Here is a 22,921-nt window from a genome sequence, read left to right on the forward strand (position 1 = left end):
ACTTTAAAAGAAACAAAACCACAAGCTATAATTAAAAATTTTAAAATAGAAAGCAATTTTTTTGAAAGTTACTCATTACTGTTACTAAATGTATTTCCATGGACTATATTTTTCCTTAATATTTTAATTAGATATATTAATGTATAATAACTTTAAATTAAACATTATTTCTGCTTAGTTAAAATTTTCTATATGGCAAATTCTACAACTAATATAAATGTAGAAAAAAAGCAAAAGAAAAAGCTGAATGGCAGATAGGTAAGAGTTTTTAATATTGCTATTTTCTTATCTTAAATTCTTTTTAATATCTTAAATTCTTTAATTAATTTTTAAAAGGTTTTTTAAAGAACGGAATTCTTTTTCTACTCTATTAATTAAAGTTACTAAATCTATTTTATGAAGTATTTTGTTACAAAATTATATAAAAAATAATAATACATAATGAATTTCCATTAAGCATGATCACAGCTAGCTTTTTTAAAATTTTTTTACTTTTTTAAAAAATTTACTGAATACTTACGTCACCAAGCTGAAATTGAAAATAACACAAGCTTCAAGTACAGAAATGAATTTTTTGCGAGCATGAACTTTTTTTAATGCAGTTGAATATTTTCTATGTCCAGGAAATTGTTTACTTCGATTAACGTATTAGCAAAATGGTGTTACAAAACTTTTTAAGGATTATATTTTGCAAAAACAATTTTTATTACTTTTTTGGAAAAATATTAAATAGGAAAAATCAACTATGTATGTCAAGCTAAAATTTAACGAAACGCCAGCTTTTAATCTCAATTGCCATTTCTTTACTCCTTATACAAGGAAAACGTTTTTTGAAGAGTGCAAATGTTGACTGATATAGGATCAGTATTTTAGAACATTGAGCATACTCAATAAAATAAAGAAATTGCTGAATGCAAAACAGTACATCTTCTATTACGTTGAAATTGCTACTTTTTATCAAATCTTTCATATCGAATTATATTAAAAAGCTGATTAGAAAATACTTTTTTATTTTGGTATTAATAGACCAACTTTTGTTTTGAACGCAACGTTGTGAGCCAAAAAATTACAAAGAAATTCGTCCCTAGACGAAATATTTTCTATTCCGCCTGCTTGTCAAAAGTGTTAGAGAAGCCAAAACGAAACAGAAAAAAAAATGGTGACTTGAGGAATACTTTTACTAATTTCGGGAAGAGATTACTACACTTTTTCCCAACCCTGCTCTCTAGATCTCTGATTATAACTTAAAAATATTGATTTGAGAGCAATCATAGAATAAAATGTTTTTTTTTTAACATTTATTTAATTTATTATCGAGTGAAATTAATTAATCACGATTTAAGTTTTATTTATTTTAGATTTTTTTAAATTGAAATTTGTCTTTAACATTAATTTTTAACATTATGTAAAATAAAGAGCAGAAAAATTGCTTTCGATGAATATTGTTTTGAAATTTTAATCTGATATTTCTTAAACTGTAAGCAGTTAAAACAATTTTGTTGCGATATATTTTATGCTAATTGCTATTTTCTGTTCATTGAATCAATGTACAGTTTTGTTAACATTAGTCTTGTTATAAGATAATCCAGACAGAAAATTCCTTACCACTTGAATGGGAAAAGATTTTATCTGCAACTGAGAAGGAAAAAAAATCAGTAATCATAATTTAAAAAAAAATCAAATTAATTAAAAAAAATCATTTAAATATCAACAGACTGGCATTAAAGACTATTAAAGAAACAAAATATTTGATATTTCTTCGGTTCTTACACTTTATGGTTAGTATAACGCCTTTGGCTGTCATTGTCTTTGATTTGCAACACATTTCTGTGGGCAAGTAAGTAAATTGTGAAAACGATCAAGGGAAAAATTAATCAAACAATTGCAAAAACGTTGATAAAATTGAATTCATGATCCAAATTCAACATCCTCTGATAAATACTCAAATATTGCACAATTTTGCCTTATTTATATTAGCTTTGAATTCGGGAATGTCTTCTCTGGCAGAATTTTGTAGTCAATTTTAAGCTAACTTCCTGACTAGCTACAGACTTCAAATTTGGCACATAGTTCAAAATAGGATGACAATGCGTGAAAATGAAGAAAAAGACTTACAAATTAAAATAGAATTAAAAATAACGAAAAATTATTATATTTTATCGATCGTCCTTTGTTGTGGATTTGATTATTTCAAATTAATGTCACATGTCAGTTGAAAAGTTTTGCGTACAGTGAGTAAGAAAATTGAGATTTTGGAAGTGAGTACAAAAGTAAGAATGTGGGAAGTATGAGCGTGCTCGTGTGTGCGTTTCAATATGTATTAAATTTAATTAGTGTCACACGCAGAAATTGGCGCACAGCTGGTCAGTGTGCCATAAAAGTTTTTATGTGCGGCCGCACTGTCGCGACATCTAGTTAATGCATCACAATTTGTCCCCATGCAGACGTCTGTAATGGCACTAATTTATCATGAACAACCAGATGTTAATGATGAATTTGAGGAAAATGGAGATATTAACAAAACTTTATGCCAGACTAAAGACAATATTGTTAATGTAAGTCAAGAGTTGAAAGCAGAGTAATTCTCATGGTTTTATCTCTTTCCATATGGCAAAAATGGCTTGAATGAAGAACGTCCTGAGAGAATAGAGCCACTGGATTGTTTCCAGCAGCTAATTCCAGGCTCAGATAACCGTTTTCAAGGAACAAATGATTTATTTTATGCACTGTCAATGTTTGAGTGTCTAGGAGTGCAGTCGACGATCAATGTATGTGGCAAAGCTGTACGTGGATAAGAAGATGTCGTCGAAGATCTTATATATATATATATATATATATATATATATATATATATATATATATATATATATATATATATATATATATTATATATATATATATATATATGTATATATATATATATATATATATATATATATATATATATATATATATATATATATATATATATATATATATATATATATATATATATATATATATATATATATATATATATATATATATATATACAGTGGTGGCCAAAAGTGTGGACACTTTTTGAAAGTTTCATCTTTTTCAACTTCGCGTGCTTGTATAATATATTAATTTTCACTTAAATACAAATGTTTATATATCAAATTGAAGGTAATTTAATGTAGAATTTAATAATAAATACAGTATTACAATATCTGTATTACAAAGAAGGTTACGCAACAAATAGTCAGATCTATCTTAGATTTCACATCTAATGGTATCTGATGACATTTTTCTATCTTGAAGGCATAGCCATTTAATTTTTCTATCGGTAGTAGTACTTGTGCATTTTTTCCGGCCTGATTTGGCATCCTGAATGCCAAAAAATACATCGAAAATGTCCTGAAACCAAAATTGATACCTTCCATCAGGGATCTCTTCCCCAACAACGCACCATTTATTTTTCAGCAGGATTCAGCTCCATGCCACACAGCAAAAGTATGTAAAGCATGCTTTCAAAATAGAGGCATGGATATATTACCATGGCCAGGAAACAGCCCTGATCTCAATCCAATTGAAAATTTGTGGTGACGTTTGAAAATTCTTGTACGAAAAAAACGTCCATCCAATAAAAGACAACTAAGTGTAGTTATAATTGATTATTGGCACCATGTGATTACAAAAGATGAACTCCAAGCACTCATTCACTGGATGAAAAGACGCTGTGAAGCTGTCTTAAAAAATAAAGGTTATCCTACTAAGTATTGATTATGTAAGTATCACTTTAAAAAAATGCAAATCTAAGATAGATCTTTCTAATAGTTGCATAACTTTTTTTGTAATACACATGATGTAATACTGTATTTATTATTAAATTCTACATTAAATTACCTTCAATTTGATATATAAACTTTTGTATTTAAGTGAAAATTAATATATTTTACAAACACACAAAGTTGAAAAACATGAAACTTTCAAAATGTGTCCACACTTTTGGTCACCACTGTATATATATATATATATATATATATATATATATATATATATATATATATATATATATATATATATATATATATATATATATATATATATATATATATATATATATATATATATATATATATATATATACACTATCTAGCCATTAATGACCGAACACCCCTTGAAAGGCAGGTGGACTCGTCCTGGCGGAATAAATACGCAACCTGTGGTGGGGGGAAGACCATTCACAAGCAGGCGACGGCAATACGAGCGTTAACAGTGAAAATGAGTGGACGGTGAGAGCTGAATGAGGCGGAAAAGGGCATGATCATAGGTTCCCACCGATTTGGTCATTCCATACGTGCCATCTCCGACAAGTTTCAGATACATCGGTCAACAGTTGGTGACGTCGTGTTGAAATGAGAACGAAAGGGAGTGATAAAACCGCAGTCCCGACCCGGCAAGCCCAAAATAATGTCCGACAGGGATCGACGATCTCTTCGACGTGCAGTGAAGGCAAACCGACAAATGTCGTTGGACACTGTCGCTACCAGCATCCGGGCTGCATCTGGCAGTGTTGCCAATACACGTACCATTCGTCGGGAGCTGATTGCACAAGGATTCCATGGACGAGCAGCAGCACATAAGCCAAATATCTCTCCATCAAACGCCCGACACCGATTTCAGTGTTGCAGAGTACGTCGCCAGTGGACAGTAGAGCAATGGAAAAGCGCTATGTGGAGTGATGAGTCACGCTACGTGTTGTGGCACTCCGATGGACGGGTGTGGACCTGGCGAATGCCCGCAGAACGGTACCTACCGGAGTGCATTGTCCCCACTGTGAAGTTCGGCGGTGGAGGAATTATGGTGTGGTCCTGTTTCTCATGGTTTTGCCTTGAACCCTTGGTGTTAGTGCGTGGAACCCTGAACGCAGAAGGGTATAGAGTCATCATGGACAATTCGGCGCTTCCCACCCTGTGGCAACAGTTCGGTAATGGCCCGTTTGTGTTTCAACACGATAACGCTGCCATTCATAAAGCACGTGCCATCACGGACTGGTTTGATGAAATGGGGGTGCAAGAACTTGACTGGCCATCCCAAAGACCCGACTTCAATCCAATTTAGCATCTCTGGGATGAGTTGGAGCTCCGGTTGAGGGCCAGACCACAACGCCCCAAAACCACCACTCAACTCTTCGCCATGTTACAGGAGGAATAGCGGGCAATACCTGCCGCCGTGTACCAACACCTAGGGGATAGCCTTCCTAGAAGGGTTAAAGCTGTGATTCGGGCGCGTGGCGACCCTACGCCCTACTGACTTGATACTAGCACCTCATGTATCCGAAATGAGAGGTGTCCGGTCATTAATGGCCAGATAGTGTATATATACATATGAATTAAGTACTTTAATGTATTACAACAGGTTTTGATTTGATTTATATGGCTATTGATTTGCATTTCAATAAAAAATATTGATGGACTTTTTTCCCAATTTTTCTCTGACTTTGGAGGTCAAGCGGACTGAAATATTTCATGTCAAACTACACTTTTTCTCTTGCTCTTACAAGTCTCTTATCAAAAATATCCATTGTGGGATACATGCAGTTCGATATTCCTAACTTTTTAACTTTACGAATTTTAAATGCCTGTCCCTATTTTAGCCTCATTTAATTCAAAATCAGCAAATGTAAATTGCTTGAAAAATTAAACTATTTTTATTGTGCAGATTCCAAAGCGCATGTAAAAAGAAGGCCATTTTCGGGATTTTTGATTTGACGACGGCGAAACAAAATATTACTAATATTTTGCTTCCTCATAACAACTGCGATAGTTTCCATTTAGTACTAATATCTATTATGATTGGTAGTCGGTTCTTGTACAATGCTAAACTTATGTGTTCATCTTTGCTAAGCAAAGAGATTCAGAGGATAACGCGGGGCAATAATGTTTATGCTAGGATAAATCAATCATTAAAAAATTTAAAAATACGCCATCGGTAACATTAGTATTATTTTTTTATGTTTTTTACGACTTAAGTGAAGTAAAATTAAAAGATAATGGGCGATAAAATATAAGAGTGAAAAAGTCTTTTATATTTTGGGAAGTTGAAAGTATTGCAAAAAAGAAAAAAAATCCTACGCTATATTTCTCTCTGGCATTTATTCAATTATATATTTTCTTAAGTAGATGTTTCACTGAAGATTTAAAAAAATTCAATTTGCTTCCATGATCTTTAAAATTAGTTTAAAAGTACTAGATAGCATATTCTGAGCAGTCACACAACTTCTTAAAACTCTCTTTGCCTAAATGGTGCATGTATCCATTTAAACAAAAACTAAATATAGATACGTTATTTTCTCCATGCTTTCATCACACCTACGACCTAGTTTTACGAATTCTATTTGAAAGCAAATTATGTGAATTCTTTACCTGAAGCAGAAAAAATTTAAAAAACTCCAATACTCATCAAAAAATTCCATTTGAAATAGTTTCTGAACGAGACTGAAGTTATACAGATTCTTCAAAAAAATTTTTTGCGATTGTAACTTACCCTGCTTGTAGACCATTAGAAAGTTTTAAAATATATTTCGGTGTCTTTTAGAATATGCCAGTGTGTAGTGTATGTGATAACATAACTTGAATACAATACATATAGGATTTATCAGAAAATGTGCCAGTTTTATACTTACAGAGTGGGAATGACATACTTTAGTAATCTCAAAAGTAATGTAATATATATATATATATATATATATATATATATATATATATATATATATATATATATATATATATATATATATATATATATATATATATATATATATATATATATATATATATATATATATATATTTACTCCAAGTTGAACAACTATTAATTACCTAATTATTTATTGAATGCTAATCGATTTATTTATTGTAATCCATGCACCTTTTAAAATACATTCCTATTACTGATACCACCTGCCAAGATATTTACGAATTCTCTCTCCTCCGCGGGGATACTCAACTGCTAAATTACAAATAATTCAAGAAATAAAATATCTCTGGAATAATAAACTTCGTATAAATTGGGTCAAGGCTCTTATTAGAATAAACTGTAACGAGGAGGAAGATATGATAGCAAAATCAGCTACTTAACTCAGCCGACAGGATATAAAGGTCACAAGTAATAAATCTCAGATCAAATCTGTCGTTAAACTGATCACTACGTCACTTTTGTAACATAATTCTAGGGTAAGCAACAGATAGACACAAACTCTTTAAAGATCCAACGATTGGAAGACTGCTTACCAACTTTTATTTCAATCAATTTCTTACAGGTCACGGAATGTTCGGGATCCAACAACAGAGATTCTTTAACAAAACATCAGCAGCATGCAGCTTTTGTGATGCAGTCCAATACCTTACCCATTTAATAAAATACCTTCCCGTATTCTAGGAACTCTAAGGTTCATAATTTAAGGATTTGGAAACTGAACACAAGTGGTTTGCTATGCTGGCCAGTAGAAAAGTCATTATTAACATCATAAAGCAAATAATAGAAGACCCGCTATTCCCTGATACACTGTTCCCTATTCACTTGATCTAAGGGTTGCACCAATTTAACTCAACAGTTCATCGTAAATTAGCTTGTGATTTTACACCTATGAACTTTCGTTCTACGCAAGGGTCTTAAAAGTTTGCTTTTTAGTTTCTTTTTTTTTTTAAGATTACTTTTTAATTGTCAAAGCTGAATTTTTCTAACAATTCTTCACTGTGCAATGTTATAGCAATATAAACTATAAAAACCAGCATTTTTACTACCTAAAGAAACTATCTTTAGTTTCATTAACTCAAGCTAATGATTAGATTTAGTTTTTTAATTTCTCTTTAATTCCATGTTTTCTTTCTTTTAACTAAATGTTTTCCACAATCTAATTTTCTCTTGCTTTATATCAATTGGTTGGGCTAACGAGGCATTTTAAATCTTTTAACTTCAAATACTTTTAACACCAAACCACTCTTGGTATTTTGCAAAAAAACCGGGAGAATCTTTCTATCTTAGACCGAGACCCGGAGCCCATCAAACTGCCTTTTCACGCTTCTTGGTCCTGAGAGACTCCACCCTTTTTATGAACTTTTGGAGGTGTTCAGATTCATGGGAGTCGTCTAGCGCTGCTATATGATTCCGAGATTAGCAACAAAAACATACTTTTAACACACACACACATATATATATATATATATATATATATATATATATATATATATATATATATATATATATATATATATATATATATATATATATATATATATATATATATATATATATATATATATATATATATATATATATATATATATATATATATATATATATATATATATATATATATATATATATATATATATATATATATATATATATATATATATATATATATATATATATATATATATATATATATATATATATATATATATATATATATATATATATATATATCAAAATAAAAAGTACAAGTAAAAGTACAAGTACTAAACAAAAAAAGTAACGATTTAAAAGTACATTTCTAGGAAATCAAAAATTCAAAGCAACTTAAAATTTTATTGAATAATATTCTTACGTTCTTTAATTAATGTTTTTGCAAAATCGTTGTTATTTATTTAATTATTTTTAATTTTGAAAGTTATGGGCATTAATTTATTTTTAAATTCGGAAGAATATTATAATATAATTTTATAATATAATCATATAATATAATTTTAAAATCAAATATAATTTTAATATCAAACTTTTTATGGATTTGCACAAAAAAGAAATTTTATCTACTGATTTTAATTTTTTTTTTTTATTTATTTAAATTACCATTGATTTAAAATTGTTTTACTCTATAGAAACGCGTTTTAAAAGCACAAACATAAACAAAGCAAACACGGGGTTTCAGATAGCTTTGTCATCTCTGATCTAGTAAAAAATAATGGAATGTGCAGTATAAGTTGAAACAGAACAGTATACAGTTTTATTTGTAACAATGGCTAATGCTGAAGTTATGCGAGAAAATCATTTTTCGAACACTTCTGCCTAACGGAATAATTAAAATTTGTTAACGGATTTTAGTATTAGCGGCTAAATTAATACCTTCGAGTTTTCAAGAGTTAAAAAAGTAATTATAATAGTTTTCAATAGCACAAATAATTCTGAAGTTCTTAGAGATTTGACTGGGCGTTGTTTAACAAGGTCGGGCATAAACATAATTTTAGTAAAAAATGTATTTAGTAAAAAATGTATTAAGACAAAAATGTACTATTAGTGAGTTCAAAAAGAAAATTGAGAAACGTAATAACAAAATCCAACATTTTCTATTTAAAATGTATTAAATAAATGCATAAAACTCGAAAATGAATGAAAATAATTTGCTAATTAATATTTTTATTCATTTTGCAAAATAATTGCATTTCGAAAGTGGTGTCACTGAGTCTGCTGCGGGAATTTCTCAGAACGTGCTTAGCCACGCTAAATAAGCACTCCAATAGAAGGTACTGCAGTATTATGTTTCACAAATAATTTTTTTACGATTGGATATCGATTCAAAATTGATATGCTTTCCGTTTCGACATTTGAGCTAATGTATGCCATAAATTCTTCAGTTGCTGGTGATTGGCATGATGTTTTCACTTTTAGAAAATTTAAACCCCTGGTTTTTTTTCTGTTACGTTATTAGTTATAGCAGGATGTTCAGCTTGGACAATTCTTTCCAATTTTTTGTAGCCACCTCCCTAGCTGTGAATGCATATATATTGCTTATTAATTTTATAAATTAAAAAAAACATAGGCATATTTCTTAAATTTATTTATTTATTTATTTTCTTTTTTGAAAGATTACCAAGTATTAGAAAAAAGTAACGATTTCCTTCGACATTTCCATTTCAAATACTTGTACTTTTTCCCTAAAGAAGTAACGAAAGTACAAGTACTGCCATATATGCATATATATATATATATATATATATATATATATATATATATATATATATATATATATTTAAACAATTTAAATTATTCTATAATTTGGTTTCGAGAAATTACAAAAATGTGATTAAAAATTACATTCAAATATGCAAAACATGTGCATTAATGCTTATGTCCGCATGTATGTAGAATAGCCGAACCAAAATAAATTATTCGAGAGCTCTCTGTTAATGAAATAGAAAGAAATACCATTTGAACTAATTCTATTTTATTGACGCAACACCTATCATCTTACTCTGATTTATTTCACACCGTGTGATGTCACATAAGACTTATTACGTCATACCTATCTCTCTGCATCATCCAAGCGAGTACATTCCATTATATATATATATATATATATATATATATATATATATATATATATATATATATATATATATATAATATATATATATATATATATATATATAATAAAAAAATAAATACAAGAAAACACTAAGAAAATTAAGAAAACAATAAGTAACATTTACAAAACAATAAGTACTATTTATGATCAATTTTTAAAATTATCCAGTATAATATTACCTTGTGCACATCCATTTCGGGCCCATCCTTGGTAACTAACAAATCAAAACTCAGAATAACAAATCACTTCAGCAGTGCAGTAAGAACGACACTTTAGAACCCTTTTGTTACACTCAATTTGCGCTTTTGTTTTCATCTTTTGTTTTCATATTTTGTAATCTGGCAATCTTTCTGCGAAAACATTTTTAAATCATTCTTGAAAAATAACTGTCCAAGTAAGTTGTTATGATTTTGCTACTCGCTTTATAGTCCCCCCTTTTTAATGTTTTTTATTTTATTTTTTCTTTTTATTTTATTTTATTATCTGTTTTTACATGTTATATTTACTTTTTATGATATATTTTTACGTAGTTATTTAATAAAAATTTTTTTGAGTGCTCCTCACACTATTGTATTAATATATTTTGCTTTGGCTTTATTGATACAATATCAGAAAGCACTCTGTTTTGCGGATATAATCGTGTGGGCTGAAGAAAAGATTATATCTTTTTTTTTCCGGCTTTTTTTCCGGTTTTTTAATTAACATTTCACTTTTTTTTTTTTTTTTTTTTTTTTTTAAATAAAATATTGTTTGTTGTTTTTTTTTTTTTACTTATTATTTCCCACCCCCTTTTTTTCATATGTCTATAATTTTTCTTTGTTTTATTCTTCATTTTGAACTTATATATATATATATATATACATATATATATATATATATATATATATATATATATATATATATATATATATATATATATATATATATATATATATATATATATATATATATATATATATATATATATATATATATATATATATATATATATATATGACAGATCATACCACAAAATTTCTTCATTGTAAGGTCTTTATATCACTTTCAATTCACAAAATAATATTTTAATTCAATCACCTTCAATATGAAATGCGTAAAATACATGAACGGAAATTTACAGTTATAATCAATTTATATTTTGATCATAAATATATATAGAAATACAGTGAAATTCTCTTATAGTTAGAACAAAGGGAAGATTTGAAGATAGATGAATAATCATATGAGTTAGGAAAAAAAATTATATATATATATATATATATATATATATATATATATATATATATATATATATATATATATATATATATATATATATATATATATATATATAGTGAAATTCAAATAGAATCACATATAAGAGAAACTAAAAATTAATATAAAAATAATTATAAATAAATTTTAATTATAGCTGCATTTTATAAAGAAGCAAATTATATTTCAGCTAACATTTTTACTTCCTATTAGAAACAATCAGTTGATTTTTAATTAAAATATTACATGATTGTGTAAACTAATGTTTACTTGCAATCTAAGTTCCAAGTAATCATAATTATTAGTAATAATTAATCTGTCCTATAATTATGATGCAAACTTGATTCCTTTAATCAATAGTTGCAAAAATGATATCAAGAAATTGTTTGCATGTAATTAAATATATTTTTTATGATTCTGTCATCATTCGAGTTGAAGATTTTTGCGAAATTAAACAGCTCGATCATTGATTTCTTTTATCCAAAAATATGCTACTGATTTTTACTTGTTGTCAAGTAAGCAGTTATTTTGACTCAATAATTTATAAAAAGGAATTTACTCAACTGCAGCATGTGACTTTTTTCGAAAATTGAAATATTAGCAAAATGTTTGATAAAAGATGCATTTCAAAAGAAAACCAAAATATCAAAAAATTAATTGAAAAATATATCAGCACTTACAATATCATCAGGATCACACTTCAAACCTTTTCTACAGGGACAAAAAGTGACTTGGACATTGTCCTCATGAAGGGCACAAGCTTGACCTGAAAAGTACGAATATGTTGTTGCCTAAAACATATTTATATAATATATCAACATGTTGGCTTTTTATTGTATTGTATTATATATTGTATTGTATATTGTATTGTATTATTATATATATATATATATATATATATATATATATATATATATATATATATATATATATATATATATATATATATATATATATATATATATATATATATTGTATACATATGTAGGGCTCTATATACTGCATATTACTTTCACACATACCTGCTGGCACTTTTCATTTTCAATGTTATATATTTCTTTCTTTCAGTGCATAGATTAGATTTTTTTATTTCAAACAGCAAGAATATCTTTCTATTTAAAATATAATTTCTCCACTTTCCCCTAAAATATAGTAGTCAGGTAAAAGTTTAGGTCTCCTTGCCGCAAGAGATTCCTCAGGAAAGGAGGTGCAGGTTTCAACCCCTTTTGAGGCGAAGCCCCCCGTTGAAAAACTAAAAACCGAAAATTTTTTCGCAATTCATATATATATATATATATATATATATATATATATATATATATATATATATATATATATATATATATATATATATATATATATATATATATATATATATATATATATATATATATATATATATATATATATATATATATATATATATATATATATATATATATATATATATATATATATATATATATATATATATATATATATATATATATATATATATATATATATATATATATATATATATATATATATATATATATATGTGTGTTAAAAGTATGTTTTTGTTGCTAATCTCGGAATCATATAGCAGCGCTAGACGACTCCCATGAATCTGAACACCTCCAAAAGTTCATAAAAAGGGTGGAGTCTCTCAGGACCAAGAAGCGTGAAAAGGCAGTTTGATGGGCTCCGGGTCTCGGTCTAAGATAGAAAGATTCTCCCGGTTTTTTTGCAAAATACCAAGAGTGGTTTGGTGTTAAAAGTATTTGAAGTTAAAAGATTTAAAATGCCTCGTTAGCCCAACCAATTGATATAAAGCAAGAGAAAATTAGATTGTGGAAAACATTTAGTTAAAAGAAAGAAAACATGGAATTAAAGAGAAATTAAAAAACTAAATCTAATCATTAGCTTGAGTTAATGAAACTAAAGATAGTTTCTTTAGGTAGTAAAAATGCTGGTTTTTATAGTTTATATTGCTATAACATTGCACAGTGAAGAATTGTTAGAAAAATTCAGCTTTGACAATTAAAAAGTAATCTTAAAAAAAAAAAGAAACTAAAAAGCAAACTTTTAAGACCCTTGCGTAGAACGAAAGTTCATAGGTGTAAAATCACAAGCTAATTTACGATGAACTGTTGAGTTAAATTGGTGCAACCCTTAGATCAAGTGAATAGGGAACAGTGTATCAGGGAATAGCGGGTCTTCTATTATTTGCTTTATGATGTTAATAATGACTTTTCTACTGGCCAGCATAGCAAACCACTTGTGTTCAGTTTCCAAATCCTTAAATTATGAACCTTAGAGTTCCTAGAATACGGGAAGGTATTTTATTAAATGGGTAAGGTATTGGACTGCATCACAAAAGCTGCATGCTGCTGATGTTTTGTTAAAGAATCTCTGTTGTTGGATCCCGAACATTCCGTGACCTGTAAGAAATTGATTGAAATAAAAGTTGGTAAGCAGTCTTCCAATCGTTGGATCTTTAAAGAGTTTGTGTCTATCTGTTGCTTACCCTAGAATTATGTTACAAAAGTGACGTAGTGATCAGTTTAACGACAGATTTGATCTGAGATTTATTACTTGTGACCTTTATATCCTGTCGGCTGAGTTAAGTAGCTGATTTTGCTATCATATCTTCCTCCTCGTTACAGTTTATTCTAATAAGAGCCTTGACCCAATTTATACGAAGTTTATTATTCCAGAGATATTTTATTTCTTGAATTATTTGTAATTTAGCAGTTGAGTATCCCCGCGGAGGAGAGAGAATTCGTAAATATCTTGGCAGGTGGTATCAGTAATAGGAATGTATTTTAAAAGGTGCATGGATTACAATAAATAAATCGATTAGCATTCAATAAATAATTAGGTAATTAATAGTTGTTCAACTTGGAGTAAAATATATCATGCGGGCTGCACGACAGAACATAGGCACAAAACTAAAAAACTTAAAAGTATTTTACCTAAAGTACTACATTTATTTATGAACTTCGCAGGAGTATTTTTCAAAATTTCAATATGTTGAGAAATTTTTATTCTGTTTATATATATAAGACTCTCTCTCTTTCTACATATTATAATTCATGTATATAGAGAGAATGAAATATAAGATATATATAGAGATTATATAAATATATATATATATTATAATTCATACTCTTATTCTTGGTATATAAGGTATACTTACAATCCCATTTCAAGGTGGATGATTATATACGCATCACTATTGGCATTCTTAATTTTCGTTGTTAAATATTAATTGTTTTTCATTGTATAGATGTTATCAGTTTCAAGCAACAAGAATATATTTCTATACGAAAAACTCGTAAGTGCCACTAATGGTATTGAATTTTAAGTTTTATTTTGTTTTGTTGCACACAACAGTAGGCTGAAAAACTTTGCATAAGAATCGTGTTTAAAAAGTGTACTGGAAGTACGTTTAAATACACTCGCTTACTTAAAGGTCTTGAAGAATTTTGCTTATTTGAAGATCTATGTTTATTTACGAAATTTACCGCAGTGTTTTTCAAAATTCCGATATATTTTAAAATTGTTTCAATTTTGAGTGCTTTTGCAAAAAATTTTTTTTACTAGTTTTCTTAATGAACTATATGACCTAAAAATTAAATTATGTCAGGTGTAGAAAAAATAACAAGTACCAAATGAGTAACATTGAATAATTATTTTAAGAATTATTAACTGTTAAATTTGCAGTAAAAAAAATGTCATGAGAGCCGGTGTACTGCGCACTTAAACGGAAAACAACGGTCTTGAAATTTAACATGATGCTCTAAGAGCTATCTTTACTGGTTAACTTTACGCGAAATATTTTTCAAAATGACAATTTTCTCAAAAGATTTAAATACTTGTTTAGTGATATATTTTTCTAATTCTGTTGCCTTAAATTAAGTTTTGACAATTTATTCATCGTTTTAGAAAAAATAATTAAAACTGGAACTGAATTAAGGTTACGGGGTGTCTGCAACGTAGTGGTTACTGAGTTACTAGTGCAACGTAGTGTAGTATAACAGCTGCGTATGCATGACAGAATAAATTAACTAATTTAGAATTTCACATGAGAAGCGAAAAAGTAATTGTTTTCTTTGGAGATCTATATTTTATTATTTTATGCTAGAATTGGTGTCTAAAGTAAAAAAAAGGGAATGTATTCATTGTTTTTGTGAAAAATGTTTTGTAGAAATGTTAGAGAAATAAAAACAATGATGAATATAACTGGTTGTGGTTGTTTGAATGGCGTGGCAGAAGTCGAATTCCTGGCCATAGATGGCGCCACTGAAAAACAGGAACAATCGCATCCCCACTGTCTAAACAGGTATACAAAAAAAAAAAAAAAAAAAAAAAAAACTTAGGCTTAATCTAATGAAAGCACAACCAAGTTGTAGAAGCCGATTTTAGAAATTATTAGAGTTATAAAGATTTCTAACTTTTTCTTTTGGTGATATATTTTATTGAATTTGCAATCTAGATAAGTTTAATATTAATATCCACAAAAATAAAAATAGTTGTGAAATCAATAAAAATAATGTTTTGGAAGATTAAAGAGTTTACAAATATCTGAAATTATAATTTTAATACATTTAATCCTCTTATAGTTAGCCCTATCAACTTAATTTCGTCCTCTTTTTTTTTAATTTGAAAGAAAAAACGAAATACTACAGTATTTTTTCCCTTTTGAAGCTATGTCGAAAATCTGTTGGAAATAAAGCAGAAAAAAATTTAGATTTTTTTTTTGTTTCTCGAATGATATATAACATAATGAATGTAATAATTGAAACATAATGAACTAGTATCCGTTCATCTAAGGGGTGTTACTTTCGATGTAGGTCAGTTCATATCACGACCGGGTCACCAATGTGGGGAGAGAGCATTTGTATAGTATATAAAGTATTAGTACAGAGGTCTTTACCTTCTGTTCCACGCTTTGTACACTTTCCTATTGCTGAATATGCAATACAACATTCATCCTCTTTGCATTGGCTGTTACTACTACACCCAGCGTCAACAGTCGTCTGAAAATACACAAAGAAAAATATTATTTCAGAAATCATTTTAATTTGAAAAATGCTATTTTGAGACACTTCGTACGAATTTTATTCAAAAAGTTTATCAAAATATATTTGAAGAGTTTGAATTTGTGTGGAAGCAACAATAATGTGTGTAAATAAACAATATAAGTTGACAGTCAATATTTTTGTATTTTACAATATAAGCTGAGTCAATTTGCATAGTATTTGTAAATAAGTATTCAAATTCAAATTTTGTTGACTCAGATTGCTAGATTAATTTTATAGTGTGATAAACAATACTCAAACTTAATGTTTATTTTTTAAAATTAGAATTATGTTACTTCATTTTTTTACTTCATTACTTCATTTCTTGCTTCATTACTTCATTTCTTCACTTAATTTTTTAAATCAGAGTTATTTTTCCATCTTTGTTAATGGAAAAACACAACAGTCCTATCAAGAAAAAAAATTTAATTGCCAAAATCCGCTTCACTTCTGAAAACAGATTTATTTTAAATATCTTCATTAAAAAACTAATTTATTAGAATGCAGTCTTTTTTTTTTATCTTCCTTGCAATTTAGGTTTCTAGTACACCTAGTTTCAGCAGTCTAGTTAAAACATATCAAAAGTAAAAAAAAAATAATTAAAATAATATTTCAGAAATCGTTTTGAGGAAAATACACTTGTTGGACACACTCATCTCGGATAATATTTAAAAAAATTTAACAAAACATATTTGAAATGTCTGAATATGTGTGGAGGCAACTACACTAACAATAATGTGAGTATTACGCAATATTAGTTGACTCAATCTGTATGGTATATGTAAATAACTATTAATTTCATTAACTCAGAATATTAACCGCATTAATTTAGAAGCGTGATAAGCATTAATAAAGCTTAATGTTGTTCTTTTAAATTCAAGACTATGTTAAATTTTTTGAACTTTGATTTTAAATATTTATGGTTGAAATCAACTTTATTTTCAAAGAAAAAAATTTGTTGCTAAAAATCATTTCGTTTTATAAGACAGATTTTTTAAAATTTTTTATAAAAATACAACTTAATTGACAATTTTTTTAAAATTAAAAGCATAGCTCCGATTTATTTAAGAGAATCGAAAGAATTCGAAAAAGTAATTATTGTTGTTGTCAACTGTCTTAGAGTAGAAGTTAGTTTCACATGTGTAGCTCTTTTTAAATATATATATTGATATTTCTTAACTATGAAAATTTTAGATTTTCCATTTTTTCACTAAAATTCGTTATTAAAAAACCGGGCCACCCTGAAAAAATACTGATAATTAGAAAGGAGAGTTGAATATTTCCTGAGAATATTTCCTTAAAATCAATGATAATTTGAAATAAGACTTATGATTTGCACTGCAGATTTAAATTAATAGAGAAAATATACTTATTTGAATAGGGGAACAGTAAAAATTTGCCATACTATTACCGACGCAATTTAACTAAATTTTTAAAATAGGTAATTTAGCAAATTCTGTAATTTGGAAGCATAGTAATTGGTGCTGGTTTCATAGGTATCAAATAAACTAATATTGGTTATGTGAAACCTACTCAAGGTACTTTTCTTTTCCTTTCTCCAAACTTTGGACATGTACCTAGGTCGTCATGCACCCTTTACCATGTTGCTCAAAGCTTGGCTTCTGGTCCGGCTCCACTCCAGCTTAGGAACGAGTCCGATCAGCGAGTATTTATTATATTACTCAAGGTACTGTGGTAATATATTTTCATATGTTATAATATGCATCCAAAAGAAATAAAAAATTTGCCTGATTTTGGTAAATTGATTGTGATAAATTGCCAGATAAAATTGCCTGATTGTGGTAAATTTTACCAATCATCTGTTGTTTCCGACCAACAACATCATGTCGAATGATTCTGAATATAGATAACCTTTATTTTGATAGGATGGATTATAAAAACGGATATTTCTCAATTTTATAACGAAAAGCCACCGAGAAAGAAAAAAATTTATAATAAATGAAAAATAGAATTTAGCAACCTTCATTAATTGTGTTAGTGACTGTCTTTCAGTTTTATGCATTATTTTGTAAAATTCATCAATGCCGATTAATTCATTATTTCACTTTTTCATGTTGTGGGAAGGTATTAAGCTAGTGAATAATAGTAACAATTCAGAAAAACAATCAAACATGACATTAAGCTTTATTTTCTAAACTCCTCACTACATAATTTTTTAAATTCTCTCAGTTCTCATTATCTTCGAGATATTTGGTTGAGTAATAAGTCCTTCAACACTCTTTATCAAAACGTGAATTACTAGAATGTGAGTAGTTTGTATACATAATGAGGAAATTAAAAAAAAATCCGAGGTTTTAATAAAAAGGAACTCTGAGTTTCACTAAACTATTGCTGGCATTTTAAAGAATCACGGGAATCAAATTAAAGATGGAAACTATTTAGTTCTGAATGAAGGACATGTATTTGCTTGTCAACTACGCTGTTTTGGAGAATTTGATTAAATATAATTTGAATTTTACTCCACAAATGCTATTTTCTGAAGATTGCCCCAAGTTTTTTTCTGAATAAATTCAACTTTGATTGATATATTTTGACTAGTATTTTTAACTATAAAAACGGGTCCCGTATCATATTTTAACAATTCTAATCATTCTTTCCCATCAAATTGCAATGACGGAAAACAATAAAGCTCGTAAATTTGTCAAAACTCATCAACTTGTCTTAATCGGATCGTACAATGGACTTTAAGCTACAGCCCGGGGAGGTTAGACATCGTCCTTCAACTGTGAAAAATGAGCTTAAAAACTAGTAACAATGATGTAAAAGAATTTTTGATTTCTGTCCTTAAATCTTATCATCAAACTTACTGAAAAGTTGAAAATATGCAAATAGCAAAAATTAAAGCAAATTAAAATGAAGAAAATATGCAAAAGTTGAAAACATGCAATTTCAAATTATCAACTTTCGTTATTTATTCTTTATTACACCTAATGTATGTTTCGTATTGTAGATAGGAGCATTGTTTTGATGTAATAACTTAAACGATGATTTTAGACATGAAAACAATGTTTTCTTTTTAAAACTTTTCTCGTAAAGAATAATGCATTTTTATAGTACTTACCCAAATGAATGCCAAGCTCGATATGAGAATGAGACAAAGGAAATTCATTTTATTTTAATAGTTACTGATAGGTTGGATGTCTGGATAGATAAGTTATAAATTTCAAGCCATTGCTTTCTTTTTATACAGCTCCTTTTATACTTTGATCACGATTAAGATTATTCATCCAGATATGAAGCTAAACTTGATTACTCTATCTTTCCATTAATTAAAATCGTGGTCTGGAGTCAAAGAATGAAATTTTGTATTTCAGCAGCTGTTAGGGTCAATAATGAGTTCCATTTGTGTTTCCAAATAACTATTTACTTTTTAGACATGATGGAAAAAAACGCATATTAAATTAAATGGTTGTGATTATAATTAGAAGGGCAAGCATTCTGGTTTTCTCTTGGTTTGCTAAGCTTAAAATAAAATGTTGTAGTTATGATATTCATTGTTCGATAAATTATAAAATGAAATAGACTACTATATTTTTTTCTAATTCGAATTTTACATTTTTGCTCTCAGCGAGCATTTTTTTTATATATTTTTTATAATTTTTATTGCATACATTTCATTTTTTTTTAAAATTTTTTATTTTACAAGGAAACCCATTGCCCCACTAACAAATCCAATATGTCACTGTCGTGAGCATTATGACAAAAAAAAATCTCAGGTAAATAAGACATTTTAAAAACAGAGGGAAAATTCATTTTAACAATTGTTTATTTAGATGAATTATATTGAAGTTTTCGAAGATATTGATTTCAAATTATTAATTCGAGCAAAGTGCAAGCAAGCTTCAGAGGATAAAAAACTGATTTACCGTACAGCGAGAAAAATAAAATTAGCTTGTAATCATTAATTTTTTTTAAGTATTTTATTTAATTGAAGTAGAAAAAAAATTTGAATTATAAAATACACAAATGTTTGCATCATTTATTAAAAAATATGTTATTAAATAATAAATTTGAAGCAAATCAAAATTTTTCAACTGTTTTTAAGTAAAATAATAAACAAATAGCAAATAATCATAAAAAAATTATTAAAATTTACATTGAATGATCTTTACAAAAGTGATTTCTATCATTTTGAAGAAAAACCTGTCAGTTCATTTAAAAAAATTGACATACAGCGAAATACACAAAAAGTTTAATCAACATTGGTTCATAAATTTGACTTCTCTTCTGCTTAAACTACTTATATTCCAGATTGAAAATATCCTCCATATTTTGAAGATAAATATATAAATTCATCAAAAAAAGCATGTTTATTCGGAGAAACGTGCGTTTTTGTGTCGTCTAGTATCGTAACTTAAAATACCGTCTGGCCAAATTATTTAGCGTAATTCAGGTTAGAATTACAGGTTAGAATCAGGTTAAACTCTTGAAACATGAAGATTGAATTTAAATTCGGAAAAACTAGAAACTCCCGAGGACGAGATTAAAATTTATTCTAAGTGTTTACCCTTTTTTGCAAACTGTACATCATTCAATTAAAACAATTTTGTCCAGGCTAATTCCCCCCCCCCCACGAAAATGAGGTAGTTCGATATAAAAGAAGCAAAGAAAAATGAAAAAAATGAATAAATATGACAACCGAAGCTGGCGGCTTCAGGGGGTACCAGCTCTGGAAGTTATAAAAGCAAAACCTCTTCTATCGAGAGAGCACGATAAATGTATAAATTGCTCTCTCTGTACCCCAAAGGTTTTGCTGAAGATCAGGAAGAGAATATAGAACAAAATATATGATACATAAAGCAAATACAAAAGTATGAAATTAAGACAAGTACATGAGTATGTTACACACAAAAGCTTACTTGAAACATAAATCCAATGACCAAATTACACAACTAAATTGAAACAAACATAAAAGCAACGCCATCTAATTTGCGCACGAGGAAGAAAAAAAAGACAGAAGAAAAGAGCGAGAAAATAGTGACATCATTAATAGAAATTCTTGACAGGGGCAAATCCGTTAAGCCCTATTAAAAGAAAAAAACAAAACTAATAATTCTCAATCATTTTCTTAATTTTAAAATCAATATTACAAAAATTAAAGGGAAAACCATTATTTTCTAAATCTTTTTTGAAATTACTTGTTGCCTCTTGAAAACTTTCAACATTATTACAAATTTTATAAATTCTGAACAATTGAGAAAAAAACGAAATTTTTGAAAATTTTACTGCACAAATTAGTATCAAAATTACTGGAAAAATAACTTTTATCATAAACACCAATTTTAATTGGTTTATCAACAATATCAATTGTAAAATCTAAATATTCAACATTTAAGCAATTTTTATCAGTCTTCTTCAAAACCAAATCTTTAGGATATATATTAAAAATGAAATCATAATTATCACAATTAAATAAAATTAAATCATCAATATATCTAAAAGCATTAAAATGATTTTAATGCCTCTTTTCCGTTCTTCAAGAAAATTTAAAAAAATATAAGCAAAAGCACCAGAAAAAGAAACAAAAGCAAGACCTTATAAACAAAATATAGGGATTACCTTGTGGAATCCCTATATTTTGTTTATTAAAATTAAGACCGTTAAAAAATACATTTTCAAAGAGATTAAACTTACAAATGTCCATCCAATAAGATTTATCAATATTTTCGTTAAGTAAATATTTATAGAAATGCCACTACAAATTTCCATTATTTCTGCATATGGTGCACAAATTTTAAAAATTAAAAGTATTAATATTAGAAACTACATTATTATTAATAAAATTCAAAACATCAACGTTACTATCAATAACAATATTTTTCTCTTCCTTAATCTTAAGCAAAATTACTTTAAGAAAATTAAAAAACTTTGTACTAATACTAGAATTATAACAATTTGTACCACACGCAATAAATCTAAATTTTACTGGATTTTAATGTAATTTAACTGTTGGAAATAAATATAGAAAAGTAATTCTATTCAATATAAATTAAAATTATTTACTAAAAGCTATAATCATTCTTTCAATAACCTTTTTATCTTCCTTTAATTTAAAATAAGTATTATTAGCATTATATTCCCCACTAATTAATTTTTAAAGAAAATATTTACACATAATACAAAAGTTATTAGATGCTTTATCAACAACAGTAATAATAAACTTATTTTTAAGCATTTTAATCTTTTTAAACAATTCATAATCAATAACGGTACCACTAGGATAATTACAAAACCTGAAATTAAATAAATTA

At 27.7% G+C, this 22,921-nt stretch overlaps 1 protein-coding gene across 2 annotated transcripts; it reads right to left on the reverse strand.

Moving 5' to 3' along the window:
* Positions 1 to 490: 490 nt before the first annotated feature.
* Positions 491 to 19,891, reverse strand: LOC147807239 (U3-aranetoxin-Ce1a-like). 2 transcript variants are annotated; one of them, XM_087168672.1, is made up of 5 exons: positions 19,732 to 19,891; positions 16,505 to 16,607; positions 12,264 to 12,349; positions 1,606 to 1,635; positions 491 to 535 (listed from the first exon to the last, which is right to left on the reverse strand). In XM_087168672.1, exons 1-5 carry the CDS (start codon positions 19,777 to 19,779, stop codon positions 506 to 508), a joined length of 297 nt encoding a protein of 98 aa, XP_087024798.1. In that variant the 5' UTR covers positions 19,780 to 19,891; the 3' UTR covers positions 491 to 505. The 2 variants fall into 2 exon arrangements, with proteins under 2 accessions (XP_087024798.1, XP_087024799.1); XM_087168673.1 differs by having other exon boundaries at positions 514 to 535; positions 12,290 to 12,349.
* Between the last annotated feature and the right edge of the window lie 3,030 nt (positions 19,892 to 22,921).

The sequence above is a fragment of the Parasteatoda tepidariorum genome, chromosome 7 (assembly GCF_982258835.1).
Source record: "Parasteatoda tepidariorum strain Cologne lab strain chromosome 7, Ptep-v5.0, whole genome shotgun sequence".
NCBI lineage: Eukaryota > Metazoa > Arthropoda > Arachnida > Araneae > Theridiidae > Parasteatoda > Parasteatoda tepidariorum.